At 38.2% G+C, this 27,865-nt stretch overlaps 2 protein-coding genes across 2 annotated transcripts; both read right to left on the bottom strand.

Moving 5' to 3' along the window:
• Positions 1 to 4,551: 4,551 nt before the first annotated feature.
• mep1a.2 (meprin A, alpha (PABA peptide hydrolase), tandem duplicate 2) lies at positions 4,552 to 16,367 on the bottom strand (the record flags this gene model as incomplete). Its single annotated transcript, XM_079255162.1, has 13 exons — positions 4,552 to 4,714; positions 6,619 to 6,811; positions 6,893 to 7,066; positions 8,780 to 9,226; positions 9,939 to 10,154; positions 11,963 to 12,109; positions 12,991 to 13,212; positions 14,253 to 14,428; positions 14,584 to 14,701; positions 14,778 to 14,853; positions 14,929 to 14,966; positions 15,042 to 15,107; positions 16,355 to 16,367. The coding sequence occupies 13 exons, from the start codon at positions 16,365 to 16,367 to the stop codon at positions 4,552 to 4,554; spliced, it is 2,049 nt and encodes a 682-aa protein (XP_079111288.1).
• Positions 16,368 to 20,739: 4,372 nt separating this feature from the next.
• Positions 20,740 to 27,521, bottom strand: mep1a.1 (meprin A, alpha (PABA peptide hydrolase), tandem duplicate 1; the record flags this gene model as incomplete). Its single annotated transcript, XM_079255161.1, has 13 exons — positions 20,740 to 20,789; positions 20,881 to 21,054; positions 21,566 to 22,030; positions 22,863 to 23,078; positions 23,192 to 23,338; positions 23,429 to 23,650; positions 23,814 to 23,989; positions 24,269 to 24,386; positions 26,912 to 26,987; positions 27,105 to 27,145; positions 27,229 to 27,273; positions 27,365 to 27,389; positions 27,468 to 27,521. The coding sequence occupies 13 exons, from the start codon at positions 27,519 to 27,521 to the stop codon at positions 20,740 to 20,742; spliced, it is 1,809 nt and encodes a 602-aa protein (XP_079111287.1).
• Positions 27,522 to 27,865: the final 344 nt, after the last annotated feature.

Below are 27,865 nucleotides of genomic sequence, written 5' to 3'. Positions count from 1 at the left end.
TCAATAATCGAGACTGACGCTGTTGACACCCTGAAAATGTAAATGGTCTTTAATGATCATCTGTTGAATTCAGCATTGAGACCCAACAAGACAGTGAACACCTGACATAGACATTTACCAGAGTTAGCTAATAAGCTTAATAAACAAAAGGAAATTTTCCTAATGATATCCTAATATATAATATTAATGAAATTTTATCATAACCATTATTAGCAAGTCATGTCATCACCTTTAAAGCAGGACAACACTCTTATTTCAAACAGACGTACGTGTACGTGTTTATTTCCCAGACATTCAGCGGAGTACGGCTTTCACACTTTTTTATTCTTTGTAGGCACCACTCCTGTTGTGTTTTCGGCTTTTGGAAGGGAAAAAACCTGAGACCCTCCAGACAAACTCAAGGGAAACATACTGTCTGATTTACAAAATCCACAGGTGCATCGCTTCACGATCTTGAGGAATCTCGGACTTAGCTTATATATCCACCAATGACCATTTGGAGGCGGGGTTTGCAAAAGGTCAATTAGGGTCTGGTGCGGGGATTGCATATCTATCCTTCCACCCCCATGGGGCAGTCTTTCAATTCCACAAAAAGGGAACATACAGTTGCAAAATCTACATGGAAAAGTAGGCCTACAGACAGTTAGACTAAGCCTCCATTGCAATAAAACAGTACATCGGCACGGTGATGTACTAAAACATTTACTTCAAGACAAAATTATTAGCCCTCCAAAGAAATTTTATTGTAAATGTAGTCGCTGACAAATCTCTTGAGATATCCCAGCCCAGTCTTCTGTGTCAAATCTCTCAAGTTCCTCCAGATTTGATGGAATTCTGGCATGGACATTTGTCTCAAGTTCACCCCACAGGTTTTCGATGGGACTTTATGCAGGCCAGTCAATAACATTCACTGTGGACTTTTGGAGGTAGTCCTTCACCAGAAGAGAAGCGTGTTTTGGGTTTTTGTCATGTTGGAATACAAAGTAACAACCCAGGTTTAATTTAGCTGCCAGCTTTTTTGGTTTTTCTTTCAAAATCTTTACATATCTTCACATATCGCTGTGTTTCACTGTGTTCTTCTCCTGCTCCAAACATAAGCAAGTATCTCTTGGCCAAAATAGCTCTAGTTTCTCATTGGGCCAAAGGAAATGCTTCCAGTATGCATTATCTTTCTCCAGGTTGTCCGTAGCATGCTTACGTCTGGCTTGAGGGTGTCTTTTTTGAAAAAGTGGAGTTTTTCTTGGCCTGCAACCTCAGTCCAGTCCTGTGCAGAGTTCTAATAATTGTCTTTGAGAGTACAATTTCTGACTTGGTAGAGTCATTAATTAGTGTCCTGGCAGATCTGCTATCTTAAGACACACTAATTTTCTTTCCATGGACTTTGAAATCTTTCATTTCCTACCTCTGCCTGGCTTGTTCTGCACTGTGTGGGGGTTTGTATTTGTTGATGATGCTTCTCACTCCAGTTCTTGACTCTCGGAAATGCTGGGATAAAGTTGTATACCCCTCTGCTGCTTTGTAAGCATGATTTCTTTTCTCATACTAAGCTGAAATTCTCATTTTATTCTGGATTCTACAAACCTTAAGCATAAAAAAATTAAATAACAGCAGTTTGTTCTGTAGCTTAGTAAAAGGATCAGCACTTAAGGGGGCTAAAAATTCTGAAAGCCGGTCATTGTTATGTTTCCTAAATTATTTCTGGTATCATTATTGTTGTTTTTTAAAGACGCTTTGTATGTTTAGTAATCTATTTCTAACTCCTCCATTTAAAAGTCATTCATTTCAAAATTCGGCATATTTAGGGGCGTGTCCTTTTGATTGACATGTACCCGATCTCCCACTTCACAAAGGAGGAATATAGAACAGCTGCAGTTTTTAGCCAGTTAACAGCGTGATTTAGCTTGCTTACCTGTGTTAGCTGGTTAGTTCCTGTTATCTCTGAGTTCGCTCTTAGCTACACACTGGTCTAACTTCACAGGATGATAATCATATTCTCATGTACTTCTTTGCTAAAATAAATGAAAATGCTGCTTAAGTCACCTTGTTAGCAGAAAGTTTTAGTTTTGCATCAAAGTTGACTGTATAGTTATGTAGGTTGTCATGGAATAATAACCATTGTAACTGAGTTTATTAACATGCTAATATCTGCGAACAATAAACAAAGTTTTCCTGTTGTAGATTTAAAATAAGCATTAAGCAAACATTGGTTTCAAAAATAGTTTAATAAGAAATTTTAAAAAAAACAGCAGTTTATCAGTCTGTTAGGTCACCGTGACACAAGGAGGAAAAATCATAAAGATGCTGGTAGTTATAAACAAATTTATCCACCATTGTGTTTACCTCTGACCTTCATCCTCTTTTTCACATGATCACTTCTATCGTTCAAGTCAATACTGCAACTAACCTGCATAACATGTGAATGATCTTTGTACAAAACATTCACTAGGAATGCATGGCAGCCTTGATATCTACGTGTACGTGTTGCTAACAGCAAGTATATCCAAGCCCTAAACCATGAAAAATGCTAAGTTAAACAAATTAACTTTGTTGAAATGTAAATTTTTAAAATTTTGCATGATTAAATGGCTTTCATTTAACATTAAGAAATAAAAGAAAATGTAATTATTTTTGTATATTTAACTTGGGTCCAAGTATTCTAATAGGAATTAATTAGTTTATTTATTAAGACTTGATTTAAGCCTTATTTTTATTTAACCAGGGTAAAAACATTGCTATTAAACATTATCTGACAATAAAGGTGTATTGTATCATATTATATTGTATCCTTCAACAGAATTGCTTAATGCTGTAAGATATTCACAATTGTGTGAATTTTTTTTTTTTTTAATTAAAAGGATTTTCAGTATTTTATCCAGACTGTAAACCTTTAAAAACTTTTTTTTTTTTTTACTTTTCAGATCGCAGAGAAGAAAAAGACGTGTGTGCTGCTCTGCTTGCATCCTGGTTCCTACAGTTGGAATACTGTGTGATAAGGATCGTAGCCCGAACTGTTTAGTAAAAAGAAAGTTAGATATTTAATCAAGCTCGTCAGAGTGATTATGTTAATAAGTTGGTTAGCTAAAGTTCAAGCACTGCTCTGAGGAGAAGCTAGTCATAAAAAATAAGTGTTAGTTTCAGATTATTTTTAGATTAAACACGTACTTTATTATTTAAATCATCATGTGAAATAGAAGTAGAACTCTATTTCTGTAGAGCTCTGAAGAGCAATTTTAAATGGATAGTGAGAATTATAACTAAATGAATGTTGACATTTTGTACCAAAGCTATAGACTGTACATAAAAAGACAAAAACACTCACAGTGCTGACTGTTAATATACTGTATAACAAAATACATAAACATTATATGTGGATGTCAGGTTTTTTTTTTAAGTTTGTATGTTTATCTGAACCATAGGCTGTTCACTTTGTTTAAGCTGTAATTTAAGCCAGAAATATAGTGAAATAAAGATGTGGAGGTAATATTTGTTTCAGTCTTTTCTGTAGCAAACTGCAAAAAATGACTTTAATCATGATATGACTAAACATTTCTCTAGAACTGCGTAAAAGGGTTTTTAGCTTAGTTTTCTGTCTCTTACAAACATGATTGATTACAGGTGTCAAACTCTGAACCTCAGGAGCTGCTGAGCAGCAGGTCTTAGTTTTTTTTTCCCTGCTCCAACACACCTGACTGAATGGGTTTGTTTTGACGAAGTTGACAAAAACCTGTTTGATCCATGTGATTTGGATAATATGTGTTGGAGCAGGGAAACAAGAGGCTACAGCATAGTAGCTCTTGAGGACTGGAATTTCACACCCCTGCTTTAGATATACAAAGGTTTGCTTCTTCTTTATGGCCTAAAATTGCCTAATCAGGTTTACTATTTTTTTCATGTTTATTTGCAAAATTAGTCCAAATTTCTATAAATTCTATAAAATTCTATAAATTTTCTATAAATATTTACTTAAAATTCAAATAATCAGATGTAAAGTGTTGTGTACGGTGTTTGGCTGTGATTGGTTTCATATTGTCGTCGTCTTCTATGGGTTGAGCAGGTTATAGACGCTTCTACAACGTCTTGCTCTCATTTGTCATCCAGATCACATTTGTCACATTTCAAACTCAGAAGCACCTCTGAGGTTGATGACGTGTGTATTGTGTAATATGGAATTGTCAAAGCTACATTAAAATTGTGGCATTTGGACAAAATTGCAAGGGCGGGAAGGAATAATGACACATGGCTGAATTTGAGCTTAGTTACCATCAAGCATTGAACATTTCTGATGGAACTGTATTTATGATGCAATATTTTCCAAAATTAGCTCAGAGTTTTAAATAATTTAAATATGAAGACACATTGAAAAGATGGACTAGGGAGCTGTCCAGGGTGTACCCTGCCTTTCGCCCAAAGACTGCGGGATAGGCTCCAGGCTCCACGCGACTTAATCGAACCAAGCGGTCAGGATAATGAATGAAAAGTAATTACAATCCCTTTAATTAATAATGAATACTTGATGTTTTACTAAAACAATACAGATGACATGTAATTCCTCTACAGTGCGTTAGCTTGAGCTCTCTTGATGACAGTGAAAATGGCCAGTGTCAGGACTACAGTTCCAGTTGCTCCACCAATTAGAGCTCCCAGGATGCCGCGGTCTATCTTCATGTTTTCACACCTCTGACCTGTGTAGTAGGTGGCCTGGCTTGTTGCACACCTGAAAAGAAAAAAAAAAGCAAAGAAGTCATGGTGAAAGAAGTATGTTGGATCAAAAATATTTTTTTAAAAAACTTGCAACTTTAAATCTAATATTTTCCATATATAAGATAAATACAATCTCAGATAAACAACAAAAATGATGTCTGTTCGGACTAACCTTTTTACCATTATTGGTTAAAAAGTTAAACATCTCCACTTTGCTCTTTTCTATCCAAAGTACATTAATCCAGAGGTCTCCTGGTTTGTTTAGACCACGGGTGGCCAAAGTCGGTTCTCAAAGGCTGCTGCCTTGCAGGTTTTCCATGTATCCCAGTTCCAACACCTGGCTTCCTTTATATGGATCAAACAGCCAATACAGTTCTGCTCAGTGACTGATTCTTTTGAGTCAAGTGTGTCGGAGCAGGGATGCATGGAAAACCTGCTGGATTGTGGCCCTCAAGGAGCTGTATTTAGATGTATATTTTCAAATGTAAATGGAGTTACCATGTTCCTTATTGTGCAATTATACACCAAGCCGGCGCTGCACCATCCATCTTGTTTGGAGCATCAGTAAATTTTTAAGCATTTTTTTTAATTTAATGTAATTTAAAATTTACAATTTTAATTTAAAATTTTTCAAGTCTTTTCCTTATAATTTTGTGCATAATACACCATTGGTATTGCTGGACTCCATCAATGTTTTATGGTTTTGCTTTCACCTAACTACACATAAAATCACATTTTATCTATAAATCACCTTTTAAATAACATGTAACACAAAGTGCTTTCTGCAACAATTTCTGTTTTTTATTTTCATGTTGTTGAGCACTTTGATATGCGTTTGTATGAAAAGTGCCACACAAATAAAGCTTGATTTGATTTGTTTGATTAATGCAATACAATATGTCTATAAAAGTATCAACATAAACAGGTACTTCTTGGCACAGGAAAATCTTGGCACTGATTAACCAGGTGAGGAAACCATATCTTAGACATCCATACTACGATATCAAGAGCCACCCCACCCATCACCACAGATACCATCACCATGGTAATTGCCCTGATCTGAGCAGACAAGGGCTGAGATCATAGCCATAAGCAGAGGTGGCAATTTCTGGTCCAGAAAGTAAAAGTCCTGTCCGGCAGCTGTGGCGACCAGTCACCAGACGAGCTGAATTTAATGAGCAGAGTGTATTTGCCAGGTAAACAAGCCTGTTAGTGAAAACACCTGTTCTTCTGTAAATTTCTCTTCATGGATTTTTCATTCATTTCATTAAAAGGGTTATTTATTTATTCGTTTACTATTCTGATTCGGATCAAAGAAGCGGAACCGGTCTGCCAACAAATGCAGGTCGCAGTCCCTTTCAAGCAGAAGAAATACAGGAAGCAGACTACAGATAAAATTACTTCTTGCATTTGGCATAATATTGCATTTTGGGTAAATATATAACGACTTGTCCTCTCTTTTGCTAAATACTAGCACAGTGCCACCTTTGGTGGGAATGGGGATATGTTATTCTAATGGTTTGGCGCGTTTGACCAAAGTGAAGCGTGAATGGAATTTCAGTCTGCATGGATACACCCCCCTACAACTGAGCCAAGTTCCCAATTGGACCGAGTCTAGTGGACTATCCTGATGTGAATACACCCTAAAGCAGAAGTCAGTCCTCTAGAGTTGCTGTCCTGCAGGTTTTCAGTGTGTCCTTGCTCCAACAGTCTACTACGTTCTGCACAGTAACTCATTCAATTGAGGTCTGTAGGTGTGTTAGAGCACGGACACATGGAAAACCTGCAGGAATGTGGCCCTCAAGGGGACCCTTTGATTTAAAGACTGTTGAAAGAGCTGAAGAACAAAACTGAGTAAAAAATACTTAAGCGATGAGTAATGCCATATTTTAATATCCAAAGCTAGCTAATACAAACCTGCATGAGGCTTTCCCTTCACTCTCCACGCACACACCACCATTAAGACACGGGTTGTGGAGGCAGGAGGTGACCGAACGGGGTTCTCTGTGTTTTGGAGACTCTTGTCTCAGGTCCACCTTTTCATCTGTGATGTCATTGCTCTGAAAGGTGGGTTTGACAGGCACCTCCGTCTTTATCAGATGGGTCAAATCTAAAGAACAGTCAGATGAATCAACATGAACATAATAAGAATAAATACAATAATAAAGATGTTCATATTTCCCATCCTAACCGTTGAAATCAGCAGTAAGGATGAGGTCATCGTTCTTCAGGAAACTCCTCTTCTTCAGATGATTGTGAGATATGAACGTGCTCCAGCCGTAGTCTACACTGCGGTAACAGCCGCAGCTTTCATCCCACACTGCTCCTGATGTGGCAGTGGGTTTGTTCCAGCGGGGATTATTGTCTAGAAAGGAGAATGGTCAAGAAAAAGGAGGCAAAACGGTTAATGACGCTGGTCTGAATACTTATGTTAACGCTGAGATGAAGGTGGGGGAGTGATTCAGTCTCAACGCAGAGTGACATCCGAGTGTTTTAGTTTCCAGATTACAAAGATAAAGAGAGATTTTAAGGTAGCTACACATCAACAGACTAAACAAAGCTCACAATCAGTGGTGAAATGTAACTTTATCGAATATATTCTGGTGATACACTGTTAATAACTGGGTAAATACTGTAATAATCAGGAAATAATGTCTGTCCTAGTTTAATAATAATATGGTCATTAGCTACAAGTAAAGGCCTTTACACGCCTACTCCAAATATTTCATCTGAATAGTTTGCACAGCAATAGTTTTTTTAATCAATGTCGTGTCAAGAATTTTCACATCAGTGACAAAATTCCATGCAGGGATTTTGCAAATTTTTGTTTTTATTTATATTGATCCCAGAGTTAGACTGCCATATTTCAAAGCTCCATCCCCTTTTGGCCAAACATGCTTCAGTTTGAAAGTAATGCAGCAGAAATTGCATGTTTGTTGCAGAAACCTGTAATCCTGAATCAGGGCTGCAAACTGACCCATTGTCTGTTTTAATTTCATTTCATAAAAAGAAGAAATTTAACCAAGAACTTCGTGGCAAAGTGAGATTTCCATCTGTTGTGTTGTGGCAATTGTTCATTAATACCTGATTTCTAAACTTTTACACTGGATTAGCCTTTTTTACAAAGTTATTTCATTATCATCAGTTGAATTTAAACATAAAATTAAAACCAGTTAATGAAAAATTTGATACGATTATGCTACAATTTGAACTGGATCATAAAAAGTGTCTTGAAGTAACTTTGTCTTATAAAAATAAAAGCTTATTTAACCAAATCAAAAATTGCTATGGAATTTATAATTGTTTGTAAAACAGCTGATTATTTCCTCCGCCAAGGAGGTTATGTTTTTACCGGCATTTTTCAGTTTGTCGGCCCGTTTGTGTTCAAGATATCTCAAAAAGTTATGGACGGATTTTTGTGGATTTCAGGTGTTGTTGGAAATGTGAAAAGAAAAAACGGATTTAATGTTGGTGTTGATCTGGATCACCATTTGGAGCCAGGAACTTTTTAAAGGTCTTGGCGGAGGTTAGCGCTTTTCTGGTTTTGTATTTGGGAACTCAAGAACAAGCGATATCCTATAACAGAAAACAGATTTACGATCTACCACACACTTGCACATGAAGCAAAGAGTGTTCTGTTTTGCATCTATTTTGCAATTTATTTTGAAAGCTTGTTGGGATATAAACAGGACCTTGACAGATATATGCAGATATTCTGTCTCCTGGAAAAACAATAAATTGTGAAAGCATCAATCATGAGAAGGAAAAAAAACCCATAGGGAAGCAGCTTTCTGCCATAATGCACTACACTGTAGCATAAAGAGGAAGCAGATAGGTAAAGCTGGAGCATGACAACATGTGTTTCACATCAAATTCACGAGCATGTCATCCAATATGGCTTGACAATTAGAGGCTCCACAGACAATGTCTTGTTGGATCTGTCCTCGCCATACTGTAAAAATACTCTATCTTGACAAATGTTTATTTATTGTGGTCTATTACTATAAACACTACAAATGAAGCCAATTTAGTAGAATTACAACTTGTTAAAAAGGACAAATATCCTGTTTTGACCTACCTGTAGTGAAGCTTCTTGTAGAAGACATCCTTAATTTAACATCAGGATCCTGGTCCATGGCAACAATGGTTACCTGCCTGTTTTCAACAGGCCACTGCAAGACAGCATCATTTTCTCCACTGCAAAGATGAAATGTAACACCAAGATAGTCTGGATAGGCACTGTCTCTTCCATTTGGGTAGACACTAACACCAAATGAGTAACCCTCTGAGTTGTAGAAGCATCTGCTTTTAAGCGAAGCGCCAGGGGGAATGGTGGCGAGTACACCAGAAAAGTTGTGGATTTGCCAGACAGAGTTTGGGCAAATGGTCTCAGTGACAGTGATGTCATCGATTAAGATGGCGCCAGAGGAGCTGGATGATCCTCTGATTCCTTGGAAGATGTAGCGAAACTTCTCCGTCACCTTAAAAGACACATGAGCTGTTTTCCAGGCATTACCCCCATCACCTGACAAAATACAAAGCCAATAATTCAGAAGCATGTTTGCAACCATTTTCAGAATTTTTAAAGGTGCATTCAAATCAGGATAGTCTGTAATACTCAGTCCGATTGTGGACTCGGTTCAGTTGTAGGAGGCGTGTATCCATGCAGACCGAGATTGTGTTCATGCTGCACTTTGGTCAAATGCGCCAAACCATTAGAATAACATAGACCCATTCTTACCAAAGGTGGCGCTGCACTAGTATTTAGCAAAAGAGAAGACAAGACCCGTGTGAGGAAGGAAACTGTTTCAATATTAAACATGGAGATTAAACTATCGCTGGTTATTTATTTTGTCTAATGCAAGTATACTGCAGAAATACACTGCAACAATGGACGCAGTATGAACACCAGACAAGGCAGAAGACGATTGCTCTGTATTTACCCACAATGCAATGCTCCGCCAAAAGCAGGAATTGCCTTTTTTTGTAGTCCGCTTCCTTTATTTGGTCCACTTGGAAGGGACTGAATTTGCTTCTTTGATCCAAATCAGAATTTGTTTTGCACATTCACATTTCCCCAAACGAAGCAACTTTCTGAGCAAACAGACTCGGATGGGAATCAAAAAGGCTGATGTGAATGTGCCCTTAGTCAAACGTGAATGAGCCAATGATAACTTGGAAAAGAAAAGATATAGTTCCACTTTTATATGTTTTTTTTTTAATGCAATGTATAATACCAGTAATAGTGTGGATCTTTTTGAGACTCTGTAGATTCCCCGTCCCATCTTCAGTCCTAATCCATATCACCAGTTTGTCACCAGCGGCTCCAGTCATCTTATAGAAGAACTCCAGGCACTTTTCAGCTCTCTTTGGGTAGACGATACGTGACTCCAGCAAAGCGCTGCTGCCGACACTGCCAGCAGATGTGTCGAACTTCATAAAATAACCAGCATCTAAAAACAGATTGATTGTGTTAACTTAAAACACAGCTTACTGTATGTTTTGTAGCAACATTGGAACAAAGGAGAAGTGACTCTGTATAAAAGTATGAGTAAAACTCAAACATGAGCACAGAAAATATCAAATATAAGATATTTCACGACATCAAGTAAAGTATGAGCTCATCTTGAAATTGTTGGGATATAAGAAACAAAAAATTGGAAAAGTACAATAAAAACCCAGTGAGATGAATTTTGGCTCTTAAAGATGATTGGGTATAGGAGAAGTACATTAGAGAGGCAATAGTGTCTCAGTAGGAAAGATGTGCAGTTCATTTACAACCTGCTTGACATTGTTTCTAAAATATAATAGAAATTTTAGAATAACTGGAAATTACTACTTGGGTTCAGGAACACTTCCAGGAATCATTATACGCAGTACATGGGACCCAGTGATGGGTAGGGATGTTGGTATAGTGCAGCATTAATATAAATTTCCCTTGCTTATGTAAAGCGGAACATCCATTTCAAACATTTTCATACCGCTATGCATAATTTAAATTGCCATAGGCTGTGTCCAAACATTCACCCTATGCCCTACATAGTGCCTTGCATAGTGCTCACGCCATTTTCTAGGGGCGTCCGAATATTCAGAGAGAAAAAAGTAGTGCACGCAAAATAACCCATCATGCATCTTGGAAAGTAGTGAGCATCAATTGTCACTAGACAGGTCAATATAGACCACAATGCATTGCAGGCAGGAGCTCAAAGCAGGTTAAGAAAAAACTATTGATCCTCATTTTATATCCTTATTTGTTGAATAGATATGCAGCAAATAAATAATAAAATACAGTATAAGAAAAAAAAAATTTTCACACGAGTTTGGATTGGATTTGGAACAATGTGTAGTGGTTGCTGTGGCGACAGCCGGTAGTCACATGATCTGCTAAAAGGAGAAAACAGCCAGCTTCATGCCTAAATCGCCAACAGAATGAGTGCACTGTAGTATAGTCTGCTATGTAGTGTAGCCTTATGTAGTAAATGGGGGGTTAGGGAATAGTGTGGACATTCGGACACAGCCAGAGTGTTCATCCACCACAAGGCAGCACTGACTTCAGAGTCCATTTCATTGTTTTGACATCGGTTGGTAACAATAATTTAGTTTTAAAAGTGTTTACAACCATCCAAAAACACCAGAAAAAGTAGAACGATAATACTTTAGCTATTCTCAGCTTCTACTGTCTTTTTTTTCTGCAGCTTTTTATTTGGCGATTTCTGTGTCATATTTTTCCTGTTTTTCTTCTTTTTCTCTGGTTTGTTCCTTTCGTCGGTTGCATGTGGGCCATACAACTGAATACTGCATGCACAATTTCTGGTGGTGATGCGCAGTCATCTGCACAAAGCAACAGATCTGCAAGGACCCTGAAAATGCACCAAATTTTGAGTCTGACGCATAAGACGGACAAGACTGGCCTTCCTAATGCGTATTTGCTTCTGCGTCGAGCATAAATGGGCCTGAATGCTGTTACTTTTGTCACTAATACTGTAAAGCAGGGACAAGGTGGATGCTACAGAGTAGCTCAGACCCAACTATGAGACGTGTTGCTGCTGTGACTGAATATTGTTCCATGTAAAAATGTCTAATAAAACTCTAGGTTATGAGATTTACAAATCATTGCATTTTGCTTCTATCCTTTTTTTTTTTACAAAGCATCTCAACTTTTTAAGATTTGAATTTGTATTTTAAAAAACATGCAAGCAGAACATACTTATAATTCCTGTGTTTAAATTCCAGGAGATTAAGTGTAATGTTTGCTCAGTACCTCTGCAACGCCCTGCCAGTGTGTGATCTACATCCACTGGATTGCCGAGCGTCTGGACCCAGTCTGCATTGTCCTCCTCGTTCTGGATCATTCCACAGATGTTTATCAGCTCAAAGGAGCACTGGTCCAGCAGAGTGTGTGTGTTGGCTAAAACAGGTTAGATAAGAAACAACAATGTGTAAAAGAAGATTTTCAAATTGCCATCAGCTTCAGTTTCAGCTGCAACTCTGTGACATTTTATAAACACTCCATTGATGGAATATATTTTGTTAATAGTAACATATTTGTTCAAATCCTTTTCTTATAGTTCTCTACAATAGAAATAATAATAATTTTTAGAGAAAAAAAAAGGCGTTCATACTTTCTGTGTGGATTTTTGGGTTGACAATAGTTCATCCAGATTTTTCCAGTCATGAGAAAGGGGCAGGGCTTCTAAAAAGGGGGCGTGGCTAAATGGGGAACAGATCTTAAACACAGCTCGGCCCAAGTCCTGCAGACTGCTTTAGTTTCATCTCGTCCAATTCTTTGTCCATTTACGTACTTCACTGAGTTACCAAAGTTCTTCCAAAAACAAGATTTTAATGATGATAGAGGGTCTTCAAGCCCTGGTTTCTCCTTGAAACTGTTGATAGCCACAACATCTGCTAACTAGAGCAGGGTTGTCAAACTCTGGTCCTCCAGGGCTCAACAAGGATAGCGGTCCACAAGCTAGTGGACTTCACCTTTTCCGAAACCGTTTAGCACTGATGTGTTTAGGTTATTTAAAATAAATAATGTGTAAATGATGGACTTTAAGACCTGCTTGGTTTTACAAACCTTAAAACTCCCAGCTGATGGAGATTTTGCTACCTGATTTAGAGCAACTTTAATGTGCTAATATAGACAGATTGTAGTTAACAATAAATCCGCTCCAATTACAATTAAATTACTTTAAATAAAAGCAGTAGGAATTTAACATTGACAAGGTCAAACAAATCAAGAAGCACATTCCTTACCAAGATGTGAGCCAACAAGAATCTTTAACTCACCACAGTCATACATGCGGTTGAGCCTGGTGATGTCTATCGCACTGAAGTCCAGCCGTTGACCTATGACATCATTGAAGTACGGTATAGTGGTGGTGATTGTGGGGATGCTTTCATTCTTGTTGAAGGAGAAAGGTCTGTAGTGCATGATGGACTCATAATCATACGCTGTGTTCAGATCGGTTATGAAGTCATCCTTATATTTCTTGAAATTATGCTCCATCCCTGTGGGAAAACATAATTTCTATCATTGTGACAGTTTGTTGACTTGTGCATATCTATGAGCTTTGTTACATAAATACAATCTGAACACCACCTGTAAAAATTATGATACCTGTACTAGATTTTTTATTCATTTTTTGAGGATGTTGTGCATATGTAACTATCGAATCTCACGTTAACTCTAAAAACAACAAGAGGTTCTGCAAAAGTTAATGCAGTATTTGGTGCAAAGTCATTGGTTGCATCATTGAAGGAAAACAGACTGATTCATTTTGACAAGACGTTAGAAAAATGGTTCAACAATAACATGAAGAAAGGAACGTGTCAGGAATGAACCATTTCCAGCAGCTTGCAAGCTTAACAACCTTAGTGTGTGTCCCTGCTCGTCTTCTGCCTCTGGAGGCTGGATTGATGTAAGTCCGACTCCTTACTAAGGGTCCGATCTACCAAAAGTTTGCGTGTTCTAAAATGTTTGCAAACTTAATGCAAAAAAGTGCACAAACTGATTTACCGTATTGAGGGTTGTGCTTTTAAAAGGTGCAAAACAGCATGTCTGCATCCCGTTTGTACTTCTGCCATAATTAATATGCTATGTAATGTGTTCACATTCTATTTTGCATGTGTTAGGAGGAGAAAATGTATTATATTATATTATGTATAATATTAGTTAAGCACCCATAATGTGAGCAATCAAACGTGAGAGCAATTTTGCTTATAGAAGCTGCGTCTATATTTAACACGTTTCAGAAGCGTGTGTAATTGCGGTTATTGTTACAGGAAGCAGACATTGAAACAAATCAAAGAGCGTGTTTTTCACCCTCGTGTGAATATTTATGAGACGAACAAGGAAACAATCCTCAAAACATGGCTTATCCAGCATTTTGGAGCTGTTTGAGGAATTCAGGATGGATTTAGAGACGAGTCACGCAAACATGTAAATGACAGATATTGTGAGTTATAGCTGGGATTACCCAATCTCTATTTACACACAGAGGTTGTTTATGGGAGAAAATAGGGAAAAAAACAAAGTAACTTTGACCCACCTTCTTCAATCTGGTCCCACCAGATTTGAACATAGTCGTCTCGGTCAGAGCGAGACTGCTCATGGTAGAAGCCCAAAGCGTGGAGGAGCTCGTGCTCCACAATAGCCTTGGTGTCGCACCTGGCTCCAATGGACACATTCTGGCCTATTCCGTCATCTCCTACATATGACCAGCATCTAAATGGTTGAAAAGCTGCTGTTATTGTTGTCAAACTGAGGTTTAAATAGCATTTTATCACACCAGTGCTTTCTAATCATTGACTCCAAACTGATTACTTGACAGAATGTCTCATAAAGTTGAGCAACAAACAGCTGAGCTGAGATCAGCTCACCCAGAGAGCTTGGTGAAGGAAATGTAGCTCGTTTCTCCTTCATAGGGTTTGAAGTCCACACAGGATCTCAAGCGGTACTCCTCAAAGGCCTGAAGGATCACACCCTTAGCATTTAGCTCTAAAATATTAGAAAGTTATTTCCAAATCAGCTCAAATATGTGTGTGCAGAAATGAGCTCACTGTCCAGAGGTTACCTAAAGAATCAGTTAAGATGTAGGGTATGGGAAACTTCCACCTTTTGGATTCATCAATGATTGCATTTCTACTCGGCTGCAAGACACATGGACACGTTTAAAGAAAACATTTGAGCTATTTACTGCTTCTAAACACATTATGATGACTTACATTTCCGGCGATGTCGCCCTCAAACAGGTGATTAAATCCTGAATGGCAGAAAGTGGTGGGTTAACAACCGATACAACTGCTGTGTAAACATCAATCTAGGAAAGATATTCTACCTCTGTTTATCTCCAGTATATCATCTCTCAAGTCACCCGCATCTGCATCGTCTAAAGAGTAAAGTTCTTAGAAAACAATAAAACATTTTAAAAAAGCCTTTTTTAATGTGAGAAAAAATTATAGAAATTTTTTACTGACTAACCGCTGTAAGTCGGAGCAGCTTCCGCCTTCCCCAAAAGAAGAAACCCATAACATTTAACCCTTGACATTATCTTTTTATTTCAGTTTTTTTAGATGGACAGTAAATAAGTTAAAATTCCCTACCTGCAAAACCAGAAAAACTCCAATCAGCACGACATTTTTTATCAAAGTGTCTCCAGAACCCATGATCTTCAGACTGAATCACCTTTCTCTGGTTTCAGTGTAAACATACCCATAAAGGCCGCAGCTGAGGAGGAACTTTGATCGTGATGATGCTATTTAATGAGTGACACATTTATACTCATGTCTTTGCTAAAGCTGGTAAAGCTGCCATGCTGTCAGGTGTTATGGCATCTACAGATGACAACTGCAAACTTAACCTGCAAGTCCAGCAACCTGCAAAAGATATTAATAAAAGAGACCTCTGAGATAAGATAAACAGGGTCAGCTGCACAATAAAAGATGTTATTTTACATTGTCTACAACAGGGGTGTCAAAATCCAGTCCTCCAGAGCTGGTATCCGACAGGTTTTTGTTGTTTTCCTCTATCAACACAGCTGATTCAAATCAAATAGATCCAGGAGCTTCTTGTTAACCTATTTATACATTTGGTCAGGTGTGTTGGAGCATGGAGACAACAAAAACCTGCAGAATACCGGCCCTTGAGGACTGGAGTTTGACACCTGTGCTCTAGAATTAATGTGCTTGATTTGTCTTCAGGAGCCGCTGCCCCGCAGGTTTTGGATGTTTCTTGTTGCAACAACTGAATCAGATTAATCTCATCAGTGCTTGGGTAGAACTTCGGCAAACATCCTTTTGGGAACAGCCATTTAATATGAATCAGGTGTGTTGGAGCAGGGAAACATCTAAAACCTGTAGGACCTCAAGAACCACAGCTTGACACCTCTGTGTTGGATTTCTGTGCACATTGATGTCAAACTTTGTTTAATTTTAGTATTATTTCTCTCAGTAATCTCCTTTAGCAGGCTTCTAAATTAACCATAAAACAACTAAATTATATTAAAATGACAAAAATAAACCTGTTGTTTTACAGCTTACCTTTTCACTGCTGTCCTGTTGCAAGTGTCAGCAGAACTAATGTACTGAAGTTGATGGTTGACAGGGTATTTTGCTCTTTATTACTGGATGTTCATTTAGTGCAGGAACTCACGGTGCTTACACATTACGCTGCTGTCATGACTTCAGCAAAAATTTAACAGAATGAAGATTTGATAATCAGCTGGGTGTGCTGGAAAATGATGCCACTTTTCTCACTGGAGTTGTTTTTACTGAGCCCTGATTGGCCATTTGATTTTAACCTGGAAAAACACAGGAGCAGATCCATTATATGTATTCATCTCTGCAATCCCAGCACATTCCACACACTGGTCTCTATAGAGCTGAGAGGTTCCTCACAAAGCTTATAAATAATTACACATTGCATATTTGTGCAAATAAACAGAGCAAGAACACTTTGATTGGTCTCATCTCCTCAGGTGTTACCTGGTGACTAAATTGGAGATCATCCTGGTTTTTCATTGGCTGCTTCAGTATTGATCACTCCAATCACCCCTGGAGGTCACTTTTTTTTTTTTTATCTCAAACACATGCACATTTGTGTAACAGTGAACCTTGTTTGAGAAGAAAGCCCAAGGCTTATCTAGTGACTACTCCTTACAGTCTTTAGATTACACAGTAATATGACCTTTACATTCTGAAAATCATCAGTCAGAAGGCAAAACAGCTAATTAAATTATTAATTTTTTGTCCTTTTTATATTTATCCAATAACAATTTCTAATGCATTTTTTTAAACAGGATAATATTATTACATAATTTTAAACATCACTTAGTCCATTCCACAAAGTTACTCCATATATGAGCACACAGCTGCTTTTTAGGGCGGTGCGTGGCTTGTTTTTGGCTTCTGTAAAAGCTTTACATCTCAGGTTGTACACAGCAACTGTCTTTAATAGCAGCACATCTGGAAGCTGCCTCTGTTTCTCCTTTCTCTGCTCTTTTGTCCCATGGGCTTGGAACAGGTACGTAGTGGGAAGATGTGGATGCGGTACGCTTATGAACTCCATCTCCATTCAAATGAGGACTGTGTGGGAGCTCTCATGGGCTGCTCCTGTAATCCTGCTGGATGTTGCTGTTTTGACTGGTCGTCCACGCTCCCTCCTGCCTGTGACTGGCTAAATCTCTGCTACCCACTGCTCAGCTCTGGTATAAAATGCTACCATCATCCCTCATCAGTGCAGCTTTGTTTGGCTTGGACTTTATGCCACAGCTTGCTACTCTATCACTGTCAGTGACTGAGATTATGTCTGTTTGCATGTTACTGAAGCACTAGGGTTACAAAGCTTTGATAGCATTTGTGTTTAGTTGCTTATGGCGTAAGCTCTGGTTAAAATTTCATGTGGCACTGGCTGGCACACCAAAAGAGTCTCCTTTGACTCTTTGTTACCTGTTGTGTTTTGTGGGTCTTGAATAAACCTCGATTGTATATTGTATATTGGCTTTCTTTGGTAATGGCGTTCATCTGGCTTAGAAGAGTGCCACACGGTCTGGAAAGAAAGTTTAAGAGTGTACAAAAAAGCCTTGCGTGTGGCTAAAACAGCTTATTATTCATTATTGATAGAGGAGAAGAAGAACAACCCCAGGTTTCTTTTCAGCACCGTAACCAGACTGACTAAGAGCCATAGTCCTGTTGAGCCATCTATTCCTTTCAACCTCAGCTGCAATGACTTTATGAGTTTCTTTGTAAACAAAATAGTTTCCATCAGGAAGGAAATCAGTAATAACCTTAACACTACTAATGCTATTTCATCTGCCGCAGCCTTGAAGACATCTTTGAAAGCTGATTGTCATTTGGACCATTTCTTGCCTGTTCAGCTCTCCGAGTTAACCAACATAATAGCTTCATCTAAACCTTCAACCCCATCCCAACCAGATTATTTAAGCAAATATGTTCCTTAATCAATACATCTGTACTGGACATGATCAATTAATCTCTATTAATAGGATATGTACCTCAATATTTTAAGACAGCTGTAATTAAACCGTTGCTTAAAAAACCAACTCTGGATCCAGGAGTTTTAGCTAATTATAGTCCAATATCTAATCTCCCTTTCTTGTCTAAAATTCTTGAGAAAACAGTTTCAACCCAACTATCCACCTATTTGAGCAAAAACAATCTGTTTGAAGAGTTTCAGTCAGGATTTAGAGCTCATCATAGTACAGAGACAGCACTGGTGGAAGTCACTAATGATCTTCTCATGGCCTCAGATAAAGGACTTCTGTCTGTACTCATTCTTTTAGATCTCAGTGCTGCATTCAACACTATTGATCACAATATTCTGCTGCAGAGGCTGGAACATGTTATTGGGATTAAAGGGACCGCATTAGACTGGTTCCAGTCATATTTATCTGATAGATTTCAGTTTGTAAATGTAAATGATGAGTCTTCCTCACACACCGGGGTAAGTCATGGAGTTCCTCAGGGTTATGTACTTGGACCAATACTGTTCACATTATACTTGCTTCCCTTCGGAAACATCATCAGGCAGCATGGTATAAATTTTCATTGCTATGCGGATGACACATAGATCTACCTTTCCATGAAGCCAGATGAAACCAATCAGTTTCTTAGATTACAAAGATGTCTTACAGACATCAAGACCTGGATGACTCTGAATTTTCTCCTTTTAAACTCAGACAAGACAGAGGTTGTTATCTTCGGACCTGAAAAACTTAAAACAAAATTATCCAGTTAAGTAATTAATCTGGATGGCATTAATCTGGCTCAAGCGGCAACCTCCGGCAGTTAAAAGTGAAGCTTATGCAGAAGTGCATAAAAAATTATTAGCTCCTGTTATCTCCAGGTTAGCTCGGTTAGCTTGTAGCTACAGAAAGCTCGGAGTTCGCTCGATGTCAGTCATCCGCCATAACGCTCACGGCTCCCCTCTCAGCTTCGCCTCTTTGCCCATATTTGTATTTTCCGGGCGAGACGATGCGTATGACGTTGCCAACATGGCGACGGTAGGAACCGCCCACCAAGCTTCAGCTCTTCAGAAACCTACGGGTGACAACACAGAGGCTCCATCCATCTCTTTATATACAGTCTATGATCTGGCCTCCAGTACCACTGTGAGAAATCTTGGAGTCATTATTGACCAGGACTTGTCATTTAGCGCACATTTAAAACAGGTTTCTAGAACCACCTTCTTCCACCTGCAAAATATTGCAAAAATTAGGGGCATCTTCTCTCTGAAAGATGCAGAAAAATTAGTCCATGCCTTTATTACTTCCAGACTAGTTTACTGCAATTCCTTATTTATGGGTTGTCCCAAATATGCCCTGAAAAGTCTCCAGCTGATCCAAAATGCTTCAGCGAGGGTTCTGATGAGGACCAGCAGGAGAGATCATATTTCACCAGTTTTAGCCTCTCTACACTGGCTCCCTGTTAAATCCAGGATAAAGTTTAAAATTCTTCTCCTCACATATAAAGCTCTCCATGACCAAACTCCATTGTACATAAAAGATCTTTTACTTCCATATATTCCAAATAGAGCACTTCGCTATCAGACTGCACATTTACTGGTGGTTCCCAGAGTCTCAAAGAGTACTGTGGGAGGAAGGGCCTTTAGCTATCAGGCTCCTCTCTTATGGAACCAGCTGCCACTGTGGGTTCAGGAGGCTGACTCCCTCCACACCTTTAAGATAGAGCTGAAAACCTTCCTTTTTCATGATTCTTATAGTTAGGATATGAGCATCTCCTGAGTTGGAGTCTGCATGTACGGGACCCAACTATCCAAGTTATGCTCAATGCTCTTATAGTTATGGGTAGTCTAGCCATTCATTACTTATGTAGCAATGGGGATGTTACCTGATGCACTTAGAAGTACCTCACTCTATTTCTCTAATATATTAATGAATAAATATATGCCAATATTGCCATCTCTAACTTATATCTCCTTGTGTATGTATATATATATATATATATATATATATATATATATATATATATATATATATATATATATATATATATATATATATGTATGTATATATATATATATATATATATATATATATATATATATATATATATATATATATATATATATATATATATATGTGTGTATATATATATATATATATATATATATGTGTGTATATATATGTATATATATATACATATATTTTTGTTGTCAAAAAAATAAATGCATGAACAGAACAGATGCTTATTTATTAAATCAAGACAGAACTTGAAAATGCACTTTTTTAAATGTGTCATATATGCTGGAACTTTTTCAGATTATAAACCAAATACAACTTTCAGTGTTGTAGATTAAGTTTTTAGTTGTGACAGTGTAGCCATTCCTCTTCCCAGGAGTTTCTTTACAGCTTCATGTACTGTATCGATTAGGCCTGTTTACAAAAAAACAAAAAACAGACATTTCACTGGATGATATTAAATGATCTTTAGAGCTGAAATAAAAACTTTTCTAATGACATATCAGTTCATTGCAATAAAGACTCAACATGACTGACCTTAGTTGTTTGGCTTAACAGGAACTTCTGTTTTGATAAGTGATGTTATATCTGTGAACAAAGCAGTTAAAAGTTGAATTTATGTTGAATCACCAGCCTTAAATTTTACATTTCACAAAACTATCAAACAAAGACCACAAACCCTCAAAATCAATGAAGATGATGAGGTCATCGTTTTTCAGGTAATTGCGCCGTCTGAGATCAAAGTGCTTGACAAAGTTCCTCCAACCCAGTGATTCACCACGGTAGCAATCACAAGAAGGGTCGTATGTTCCCACCTTGGACGGATTGTCCCACAGCAACTTACCATCTGAAGCTAAAAACAACAAAATAACAGAATTGTCACATGAAAAGTCATTTACAGCTCAGAAGTTGCTGCAAAACTATTTTTCATTACATGGCACTGAAAGTCAGATCAACTGGGGCCGTGAAAATGTTACAAGATTCAGTTTTCTGTTCATTAAATCATTAAACAGGTATGTACAGGTTGACATGAGCTGAAAATGAATATTCAACTTAAAAAGGTTTTGAAATATTATTTGGCTCATAATTTCATTCATCCATTTTCTTAACTGCTTAATTCAGGGTCGCAGGGAAGCTGGAGCCCATCCCAGGAATCAATGGGCAAGAGGCAGGTCAGTGGACAAGTCACCAGTCCACCTCAGGGCCAAGTAATTTAATCTGTTTACAACTATACATGATTAACTATTAATCAAGTTTAAGAATAAACACAGAAGCAGAAATGCAGACGAGCTTGACTTGTATTTGTTTGTATTGGGTCATTGCTGTACCTGGAAATAATCCATCTGGGCAGAGAAACTACTTACTTGTCCTCATGTCAGTTGTGAGACTACGAGCAGTAGACATCCTCAGCAAAATATCTGGGTCCTGGTCCATCACCACTAGAGTGGCCTGTCTGTTTATAGCTGGCCACTGCATCACTATGTCATTCTCTCCACTGGCCAGGTGGAAGTACAGCCCTGTATAGTTCCCTGTGTAATCAACATAATCTGACAAAGGCTTGACGCGAACACCGTAAGCGTAGCCTTCAGGGCTGTAGAAACGAGGGCTGTCAATGACTGTATTGACGTCAGCCATTTCCATGATCCTGGAGAAGTTGTGGATTGTCCACACAGAGTTTGGGCATCGAGTCTCCGTCAGGCTGATGTCATCAATGTAAATGCCACCGGCCGAAGAAGAGGGGTCACCACGCATGGCTTGGAAAGCATAGCGGAATTTAACACCTACTTCCAATGGGACATGGGCAATCTTCCACATGTGGTCAGAATCAGCTGGGTATAAAGGAGAGGGACAAGGAGGTTACATTATGTTTTTATATTTAAGTACAAGCAATAGTATCTTACTTAAAGGAACGAAAAGTGGAAATTCATTATTTATGGATTGAAGGTGATAAAAAATTGGCAAGAACTAGAGGTGCAATTTCATCTTGAGTACAGAACGGCACGTCTCAGTGTTGATCTCTGGCTCTGTGTTTACCAGCGCGTTCATGTACATTCATGGGATTTGCTGCCTCCACTTTCCCTTTGCAACGGCACCGCATATTGTCAAAGTCAAATGGCAGGGAGTGGAACGAAACATTCATCTGATGACAACCAAGGCTGTTCTTTCTTTGGATTACCCCCAAAGAAACAACAGTCGTTGGCAAATAAGTTGTCGGATAAAGAAAGAGACAGAACCTGATTAACATCGGAGAGCACTGCCAGAGCTAAAGAGACTACAGTGTGATTTCTAAAGTTGACTTGAATAAAACTATATCATTCTGTTAACTGTCACATGATTATGACTAGAGTCATGGGGGGTTTAGCTTAGCATAGCATACAGAGGCAGATGGGAAGCAGGTCATTAGTCTTGTTATTAGCCCCAGTCTGATAAGTTAATCACCTGCTAGATGTTGAAACGGGTTAACATTTTCATAGGCAGACAGTTGTCAAATGTTTGTTTGCAGAGAGCTAAAGAAAACAAGATTTGAATGCCATGTTTGACGCAATGAGCAGCTGCAGAAACGTTCAAAAGAATATTGGGTCTGTGGGCGCACATTAATCTCGCTGTATGGTTTCAGGAACCTGCAAGGAGAGACTTGTACTCAATCAGCGATGTAAATACCATAAAATGTGTGAATTTTCTTCATCCTGCGGACGGTGCCAGTGCCATCATCCATTTTGACCCATATCACCAGTCTGTCTTTGGTGCTTCCAGTCATTTTATAGAAGAACTGCAAACACTGAAGTTTCCTCTTGGGGTAAAGTGTTCTGGATTCCAGCAAAGCAGATTCCTGAGACTTTCCAGTCTTAGTGTTAAAGTACATATAGTATCCTGCATCTAGAAAGTGCAACAAAGACAATCTCTTCAAATATGGGGCTTAATCTTTGATAATTACTATCATGTTTCCTAGGCCATCGGTAAAAATTAATTGGATATTATGAGCTACATACCTCTGCACCTTCCCAGGAGTGTATGATCCTCTTCACCCACACTGCTCTTTACATGGACCCAGTCGGCATCATCAGAAGATGCTTGAATCATCCCGCAGATGCTTGAATACTCAAACGCACACTGATCCAACAGAGTCAGAGGGCCAGCTGAGGTACAAGGGAGTGACATGTTGAAGAGTCAGCAGACTCTTGCTATTCTGCAGGGAATCTGTTTGTAAGAAACTGATATATACATACAACAATTATACATCCGGTTGAGCCTAAGGGTGTCCATCTTGCTGAAGTCAAGGTACTGGCCAATGATGTTGTAGAACTCTGGGATTTTGGTGGTTATAGTTGGGATGGATTCATTCTTATTGAAGGAAAAGGGCCTGTAATGCATGACAGACTCGTAGTCGTACGCTGTGTTTTGATCTGTGATGTAGTCATCATTATATTTGTTGAAGTTGTTTTCAAGTCCTGTAGAGATTTTTGTATTCTTTGTTACTCTTACCAACAAAATTAGTAAAAACACTCCATGTACATCTCTAGATATATCTATAGTCAGCTAAAGATTAAATTTCACAACAGTTTTCTAGAGCTAAACTGTTCAGAGACAGAATGTGTTGGATGACTCATCTACCTGGTGAAACCTGGTCCAGCCAGATGTCCACATAGTCATCCCTGTCTGTGCGGGACTGCTCATGGTAAAACCCCAGAGCGTGAAGTAGTTCATGCTCAATTACAGCTTTGTGGTCACAGCCTGGCCCCAAAGACAGGATCTGACCACTCTGCTGGTCCCCAACACTGGAGAAGCAGCTGTAATGGAATTGGTTTGTTAAAATTGTGACTCAGAATGATAAACAGTGGAAAACTACCTCAAACAGAAAGAAATAGCTAATAAGAGCTAAAGGTTAACTGAAGTACAACAGTGAACATTAAACAAAGATAATTAAAGACCACAAGTGTAAGTTAATGTAACCCAGAGTTAATTTAGTTAATATTAACATGGTACTTGTGAGTATTGAAACCATTCTGAAACATATTTGTACCATACTTGGTAAATAGATTAAAAACAAGTTGAAACTACTGCCATACCCGCCCTTCTTTTCAAACTTAATATAGGTCTTCTCTCCCTCGTAAGGCTTGAAGTCGACACAAGACTTGAGTCGGTACATTTCGAAGGCCTGGTGAACACAACCTTTAGCATTTAGGTCTGAAGAGCAAGGGTACAACAAAGAATAAATGTGTAGTTATTTCATCAAATTGTGTTCAAATTAGTTTTTTAATCTATAAGTTTCTTGATAAAATTATCCATTTCATGCAGTCCTGATCAGAATTATTCATATCCTTAAAGTCAAGAACTTAATTCTTTATATGTATAAAACAAAAGCAAATGAATGTATTCCTTATCATAACAGTATCCAATTACCAATAATCAGTTTTAAAAAAGAAATGACTGGAACACTACATGTTTTGCAACTGTAGCTGCATTTCCATTATATTTTTTGCGAAATAAAAAACAGTATTTTTTTATTGATAAGACTTCAACAAAGTACAAAGGCAATTTGTGTTTCCATTCAGTGGTGTTTAGAGCATAAACCTCAATTCTCAAAAACACACTCACTTTGAAGAGATGGAGATGCAAAACATATTGGAGCAGCTTTTCAGGTGCCATCATTGCCGTTGCTGCTGTCCTCATCAGAAAACAAAAGTATTGCGTGACAGTTCAGACAAAGTCTGTATGTACGGGAGGCAACAGCAAAAAGGGATTTCTGGGAGAGGATTCTAACTGAGAATTTCTATCAAGAATGGCCTTCATATTTAACAAAGAAATTATTTGTAAAAAGATTTCCATCTTCTCCTCCCTGAATACACACCACGTCATTTTTGCTTGAACTGGTCATGTGACCCCCTGTGTCATGTGTTTTTATTGCACTTTGTGATATACTGCTATACTGATAGCAAGCGGCAACCTCTGAGGGTTAAAAGTGAAGCCAGTGCTGAAGTGCATAAAATTGCATTTCCCCCTTCATCCACTAAGGGCTGCAAAACAGAGCAAATTCCCATGGACTCCCATGTTAAAAACTTCACAGCAGAAATAAACATGTTGAAAGCCTGGTTCAGAAATCCAATTTAGGTTTAATAGGTCGGGTTTACCTTCATGACAACTGTGGGGGGAGTGAATTTTTTTATAACTCACCATTTAAAAGTAATTTAATGTAGAAATTCAGTTTAAGGGGCGTGTCCTTTTGATTGACAGGTAACCGATCGCCCACTTCAAGTAAGAAGAACGTAGAACAACCGCGGTTTTTAACCGGTTAACAACGTGACTTAGCTTTAGCCTACTTACCTCCATTAGCTGGTTAGCTCCTGTTATCTCCAGGTTAGCACGGTAACCTCTTAGCTACAGGCAGCTCGGAGTTCGCTCAATGTCAATCATTCACAATGATGCTCACAGCCCCCCTCTCGGCTGCACTTCTTTGCCCATATTTGTATTTTCCGGGTGAGACGACACGCATGCTTCTGGAGGGATGGTGATGGTAGGAACCGCCCACCGAGTTTCAATTCAGCTCTTCAGAAACCTATGGGTGACGTCACGGAGGCTCCGTCCATCTTTTTATATAGAGTCTATGACTGATATATACGAAAAACCTCCTCGTGAGAGCATAGAAATCTAGTCATTTCGGTTAACAGTTTCTGTTGTGATATAGGTTTAGGGCAATTCGGGGGGCTAATAATGATCATACAGCCATTGATTACCTCTAAACATTTTGTTTAGCAAGCTGGTGGTGTTTCCCAACCGCTTTGCGTCACTAGTCTTTTAGTGTGTGTTCACACCTGCCCTTCTTTATTAAATCCTAGTTCATTTGCTTGTAAAGTCCAGTTTGTTAAAGAAGGTGTCCATACACAACCAAACTATATATCTTGAGCACCATTTTAACAAACAGATCCATCTCAGTACAAGACAGGTTCATGCACATTGTGTTTGATTTTCCACAACTGGGAAAGATACTAGAATATTCGATGTCACCGGCCTGACTTTTTTGGGACCCTTCAAATGGAGTCTCTAGCCTACTAAACCAACAATAAAAAGGCAGCGTTTTATACAATGCAACTATAGCTGCATTTCTATTACAGTTTTTCACCAAATAAATGCAATATTTCTCACATTTTGACAAAGTTCAATCGCAATTTGCAGGTGTTTCCATTAAACGGTGTTCAGCATGAAAGCCATAACTCATCAAATCTCATCCCTTTACACTCCTCTTGAGGAGGATGGAGATGCAAAACATATTGCATTTTGGAGCAGCTATTTCTGTTGCAACTAAAGTTGCTGCCACTGTCCTCTTTAGAAGGTTAAAGAAACCCCAGCATTACGTCTGGTGTTGTGTAAATGCAAAAAAAGTGTTTCCATTTTTAAAATTCTATACAGACATGTCTGAAAAACCACTGGATAAAAGCCTAAGAACTTTTTTTGTGATATTTGAGAGTTTATTTTTAATTAGCTTGTTTCTATTTCCACTTGTTTATTACAATATTTGGGTTTATCGCATATCTAGAGGTTTTGGAAATGCAGCTTGTGTTTCAGGTGATACTGAGGATAGTATTAATTTAATAATTAGAAAGTCAAGGTTGTTTACAACCCTTATCACGACTTTATTTTGAAAAATCAGGAACCTCAAATTCATATTTAATGTTTAACACAGTTAAAATGTGGTTTAGACCATAAAAACTCACCCAAATCATCACCGAGAATGTAAGGGATTGGAAATGTCCATCTGTACCGTTTATCAATCAAGGCATTCCTTCCTTCCTGCATTGAAGAAAGAATTTTCCAGCAAAAGAAAGAACAGCTATCAATAAAGCAATTAGTAAATAATTGAAAGTATTTTAGTAAAGTAAGGGAATATTTCCAACCGTTATAACTTACAGGAATCAAAATGTCCCCTTCAAGGAGGTTGGCATCTGAATCTGCAGCACAAGTAAACAATGTTATTTATCTTAGTGTAGCGCTTTAATGAAGTAGACGTTATAAATCCATGAAACTGTCTTACTCAGGTTTAGGAGAGGGTTCTTGTCCTCTCCATTCTCATACACCTCTGTATTAAAAAAAACACACATGGCTCAGAGTCCACATATTTGACTTGTCCTTTTAATATTTACTGTCTTTTTTTGTTTTTTTCTACGTACCATGCACATTAGGAAACACTGGGATCTAAATAGAAACAAAACAAGTTAGAGAACTTAATAGTAGTAATGTTTACTCTAAATCATGCATCTAAATTGTACTTACAGTGTATGATGTGGTCAGAACCACTAGTCCAAACAAGCATAAAACTTTCTCCATTACTAAAGTCTCAAAGGTAATGTTGCTGTTTGGTTTACATGTATACGCTGAAGGCTGGAGACCTTTTGAACTGGATGAGGTTTATGGCAGCTATAAAGAGGAACTAAAGGACTTTGACTCAAAACTGTTACTAATTGGCAAGTGTTGTTACATGGAGATTAGTCTACCATGTACCTTTATCACTGGTTTGTTGTTTGGCTATCAGCTGAGACTATCTCCATGTACAACTTTGGGAAAACAATATACATACCCGGCCAAAACAAGAAACATAAATAAATAACAATAGAAATAAAAGTCACATACTTTAACTATTCTTTGGACCATCTTTAGCTTTGATTCCAGCA

Source organism: Telmatherina bonti (genome assembly GCF_933228915.1).
Source record: "Telmatherina bonti genome assembly, chromosome: 16".
NCBI lineage: Eukaryota > Metazoa > Chordata > Actinopteri > Atheriniformes > Telmatherinidae > Telmatherina > Telmatherina bonti.
Note: the sequence above shows the minus strand (reverse complement) of the source record. Positions and strands in the feature narration are given on the sequence as shown.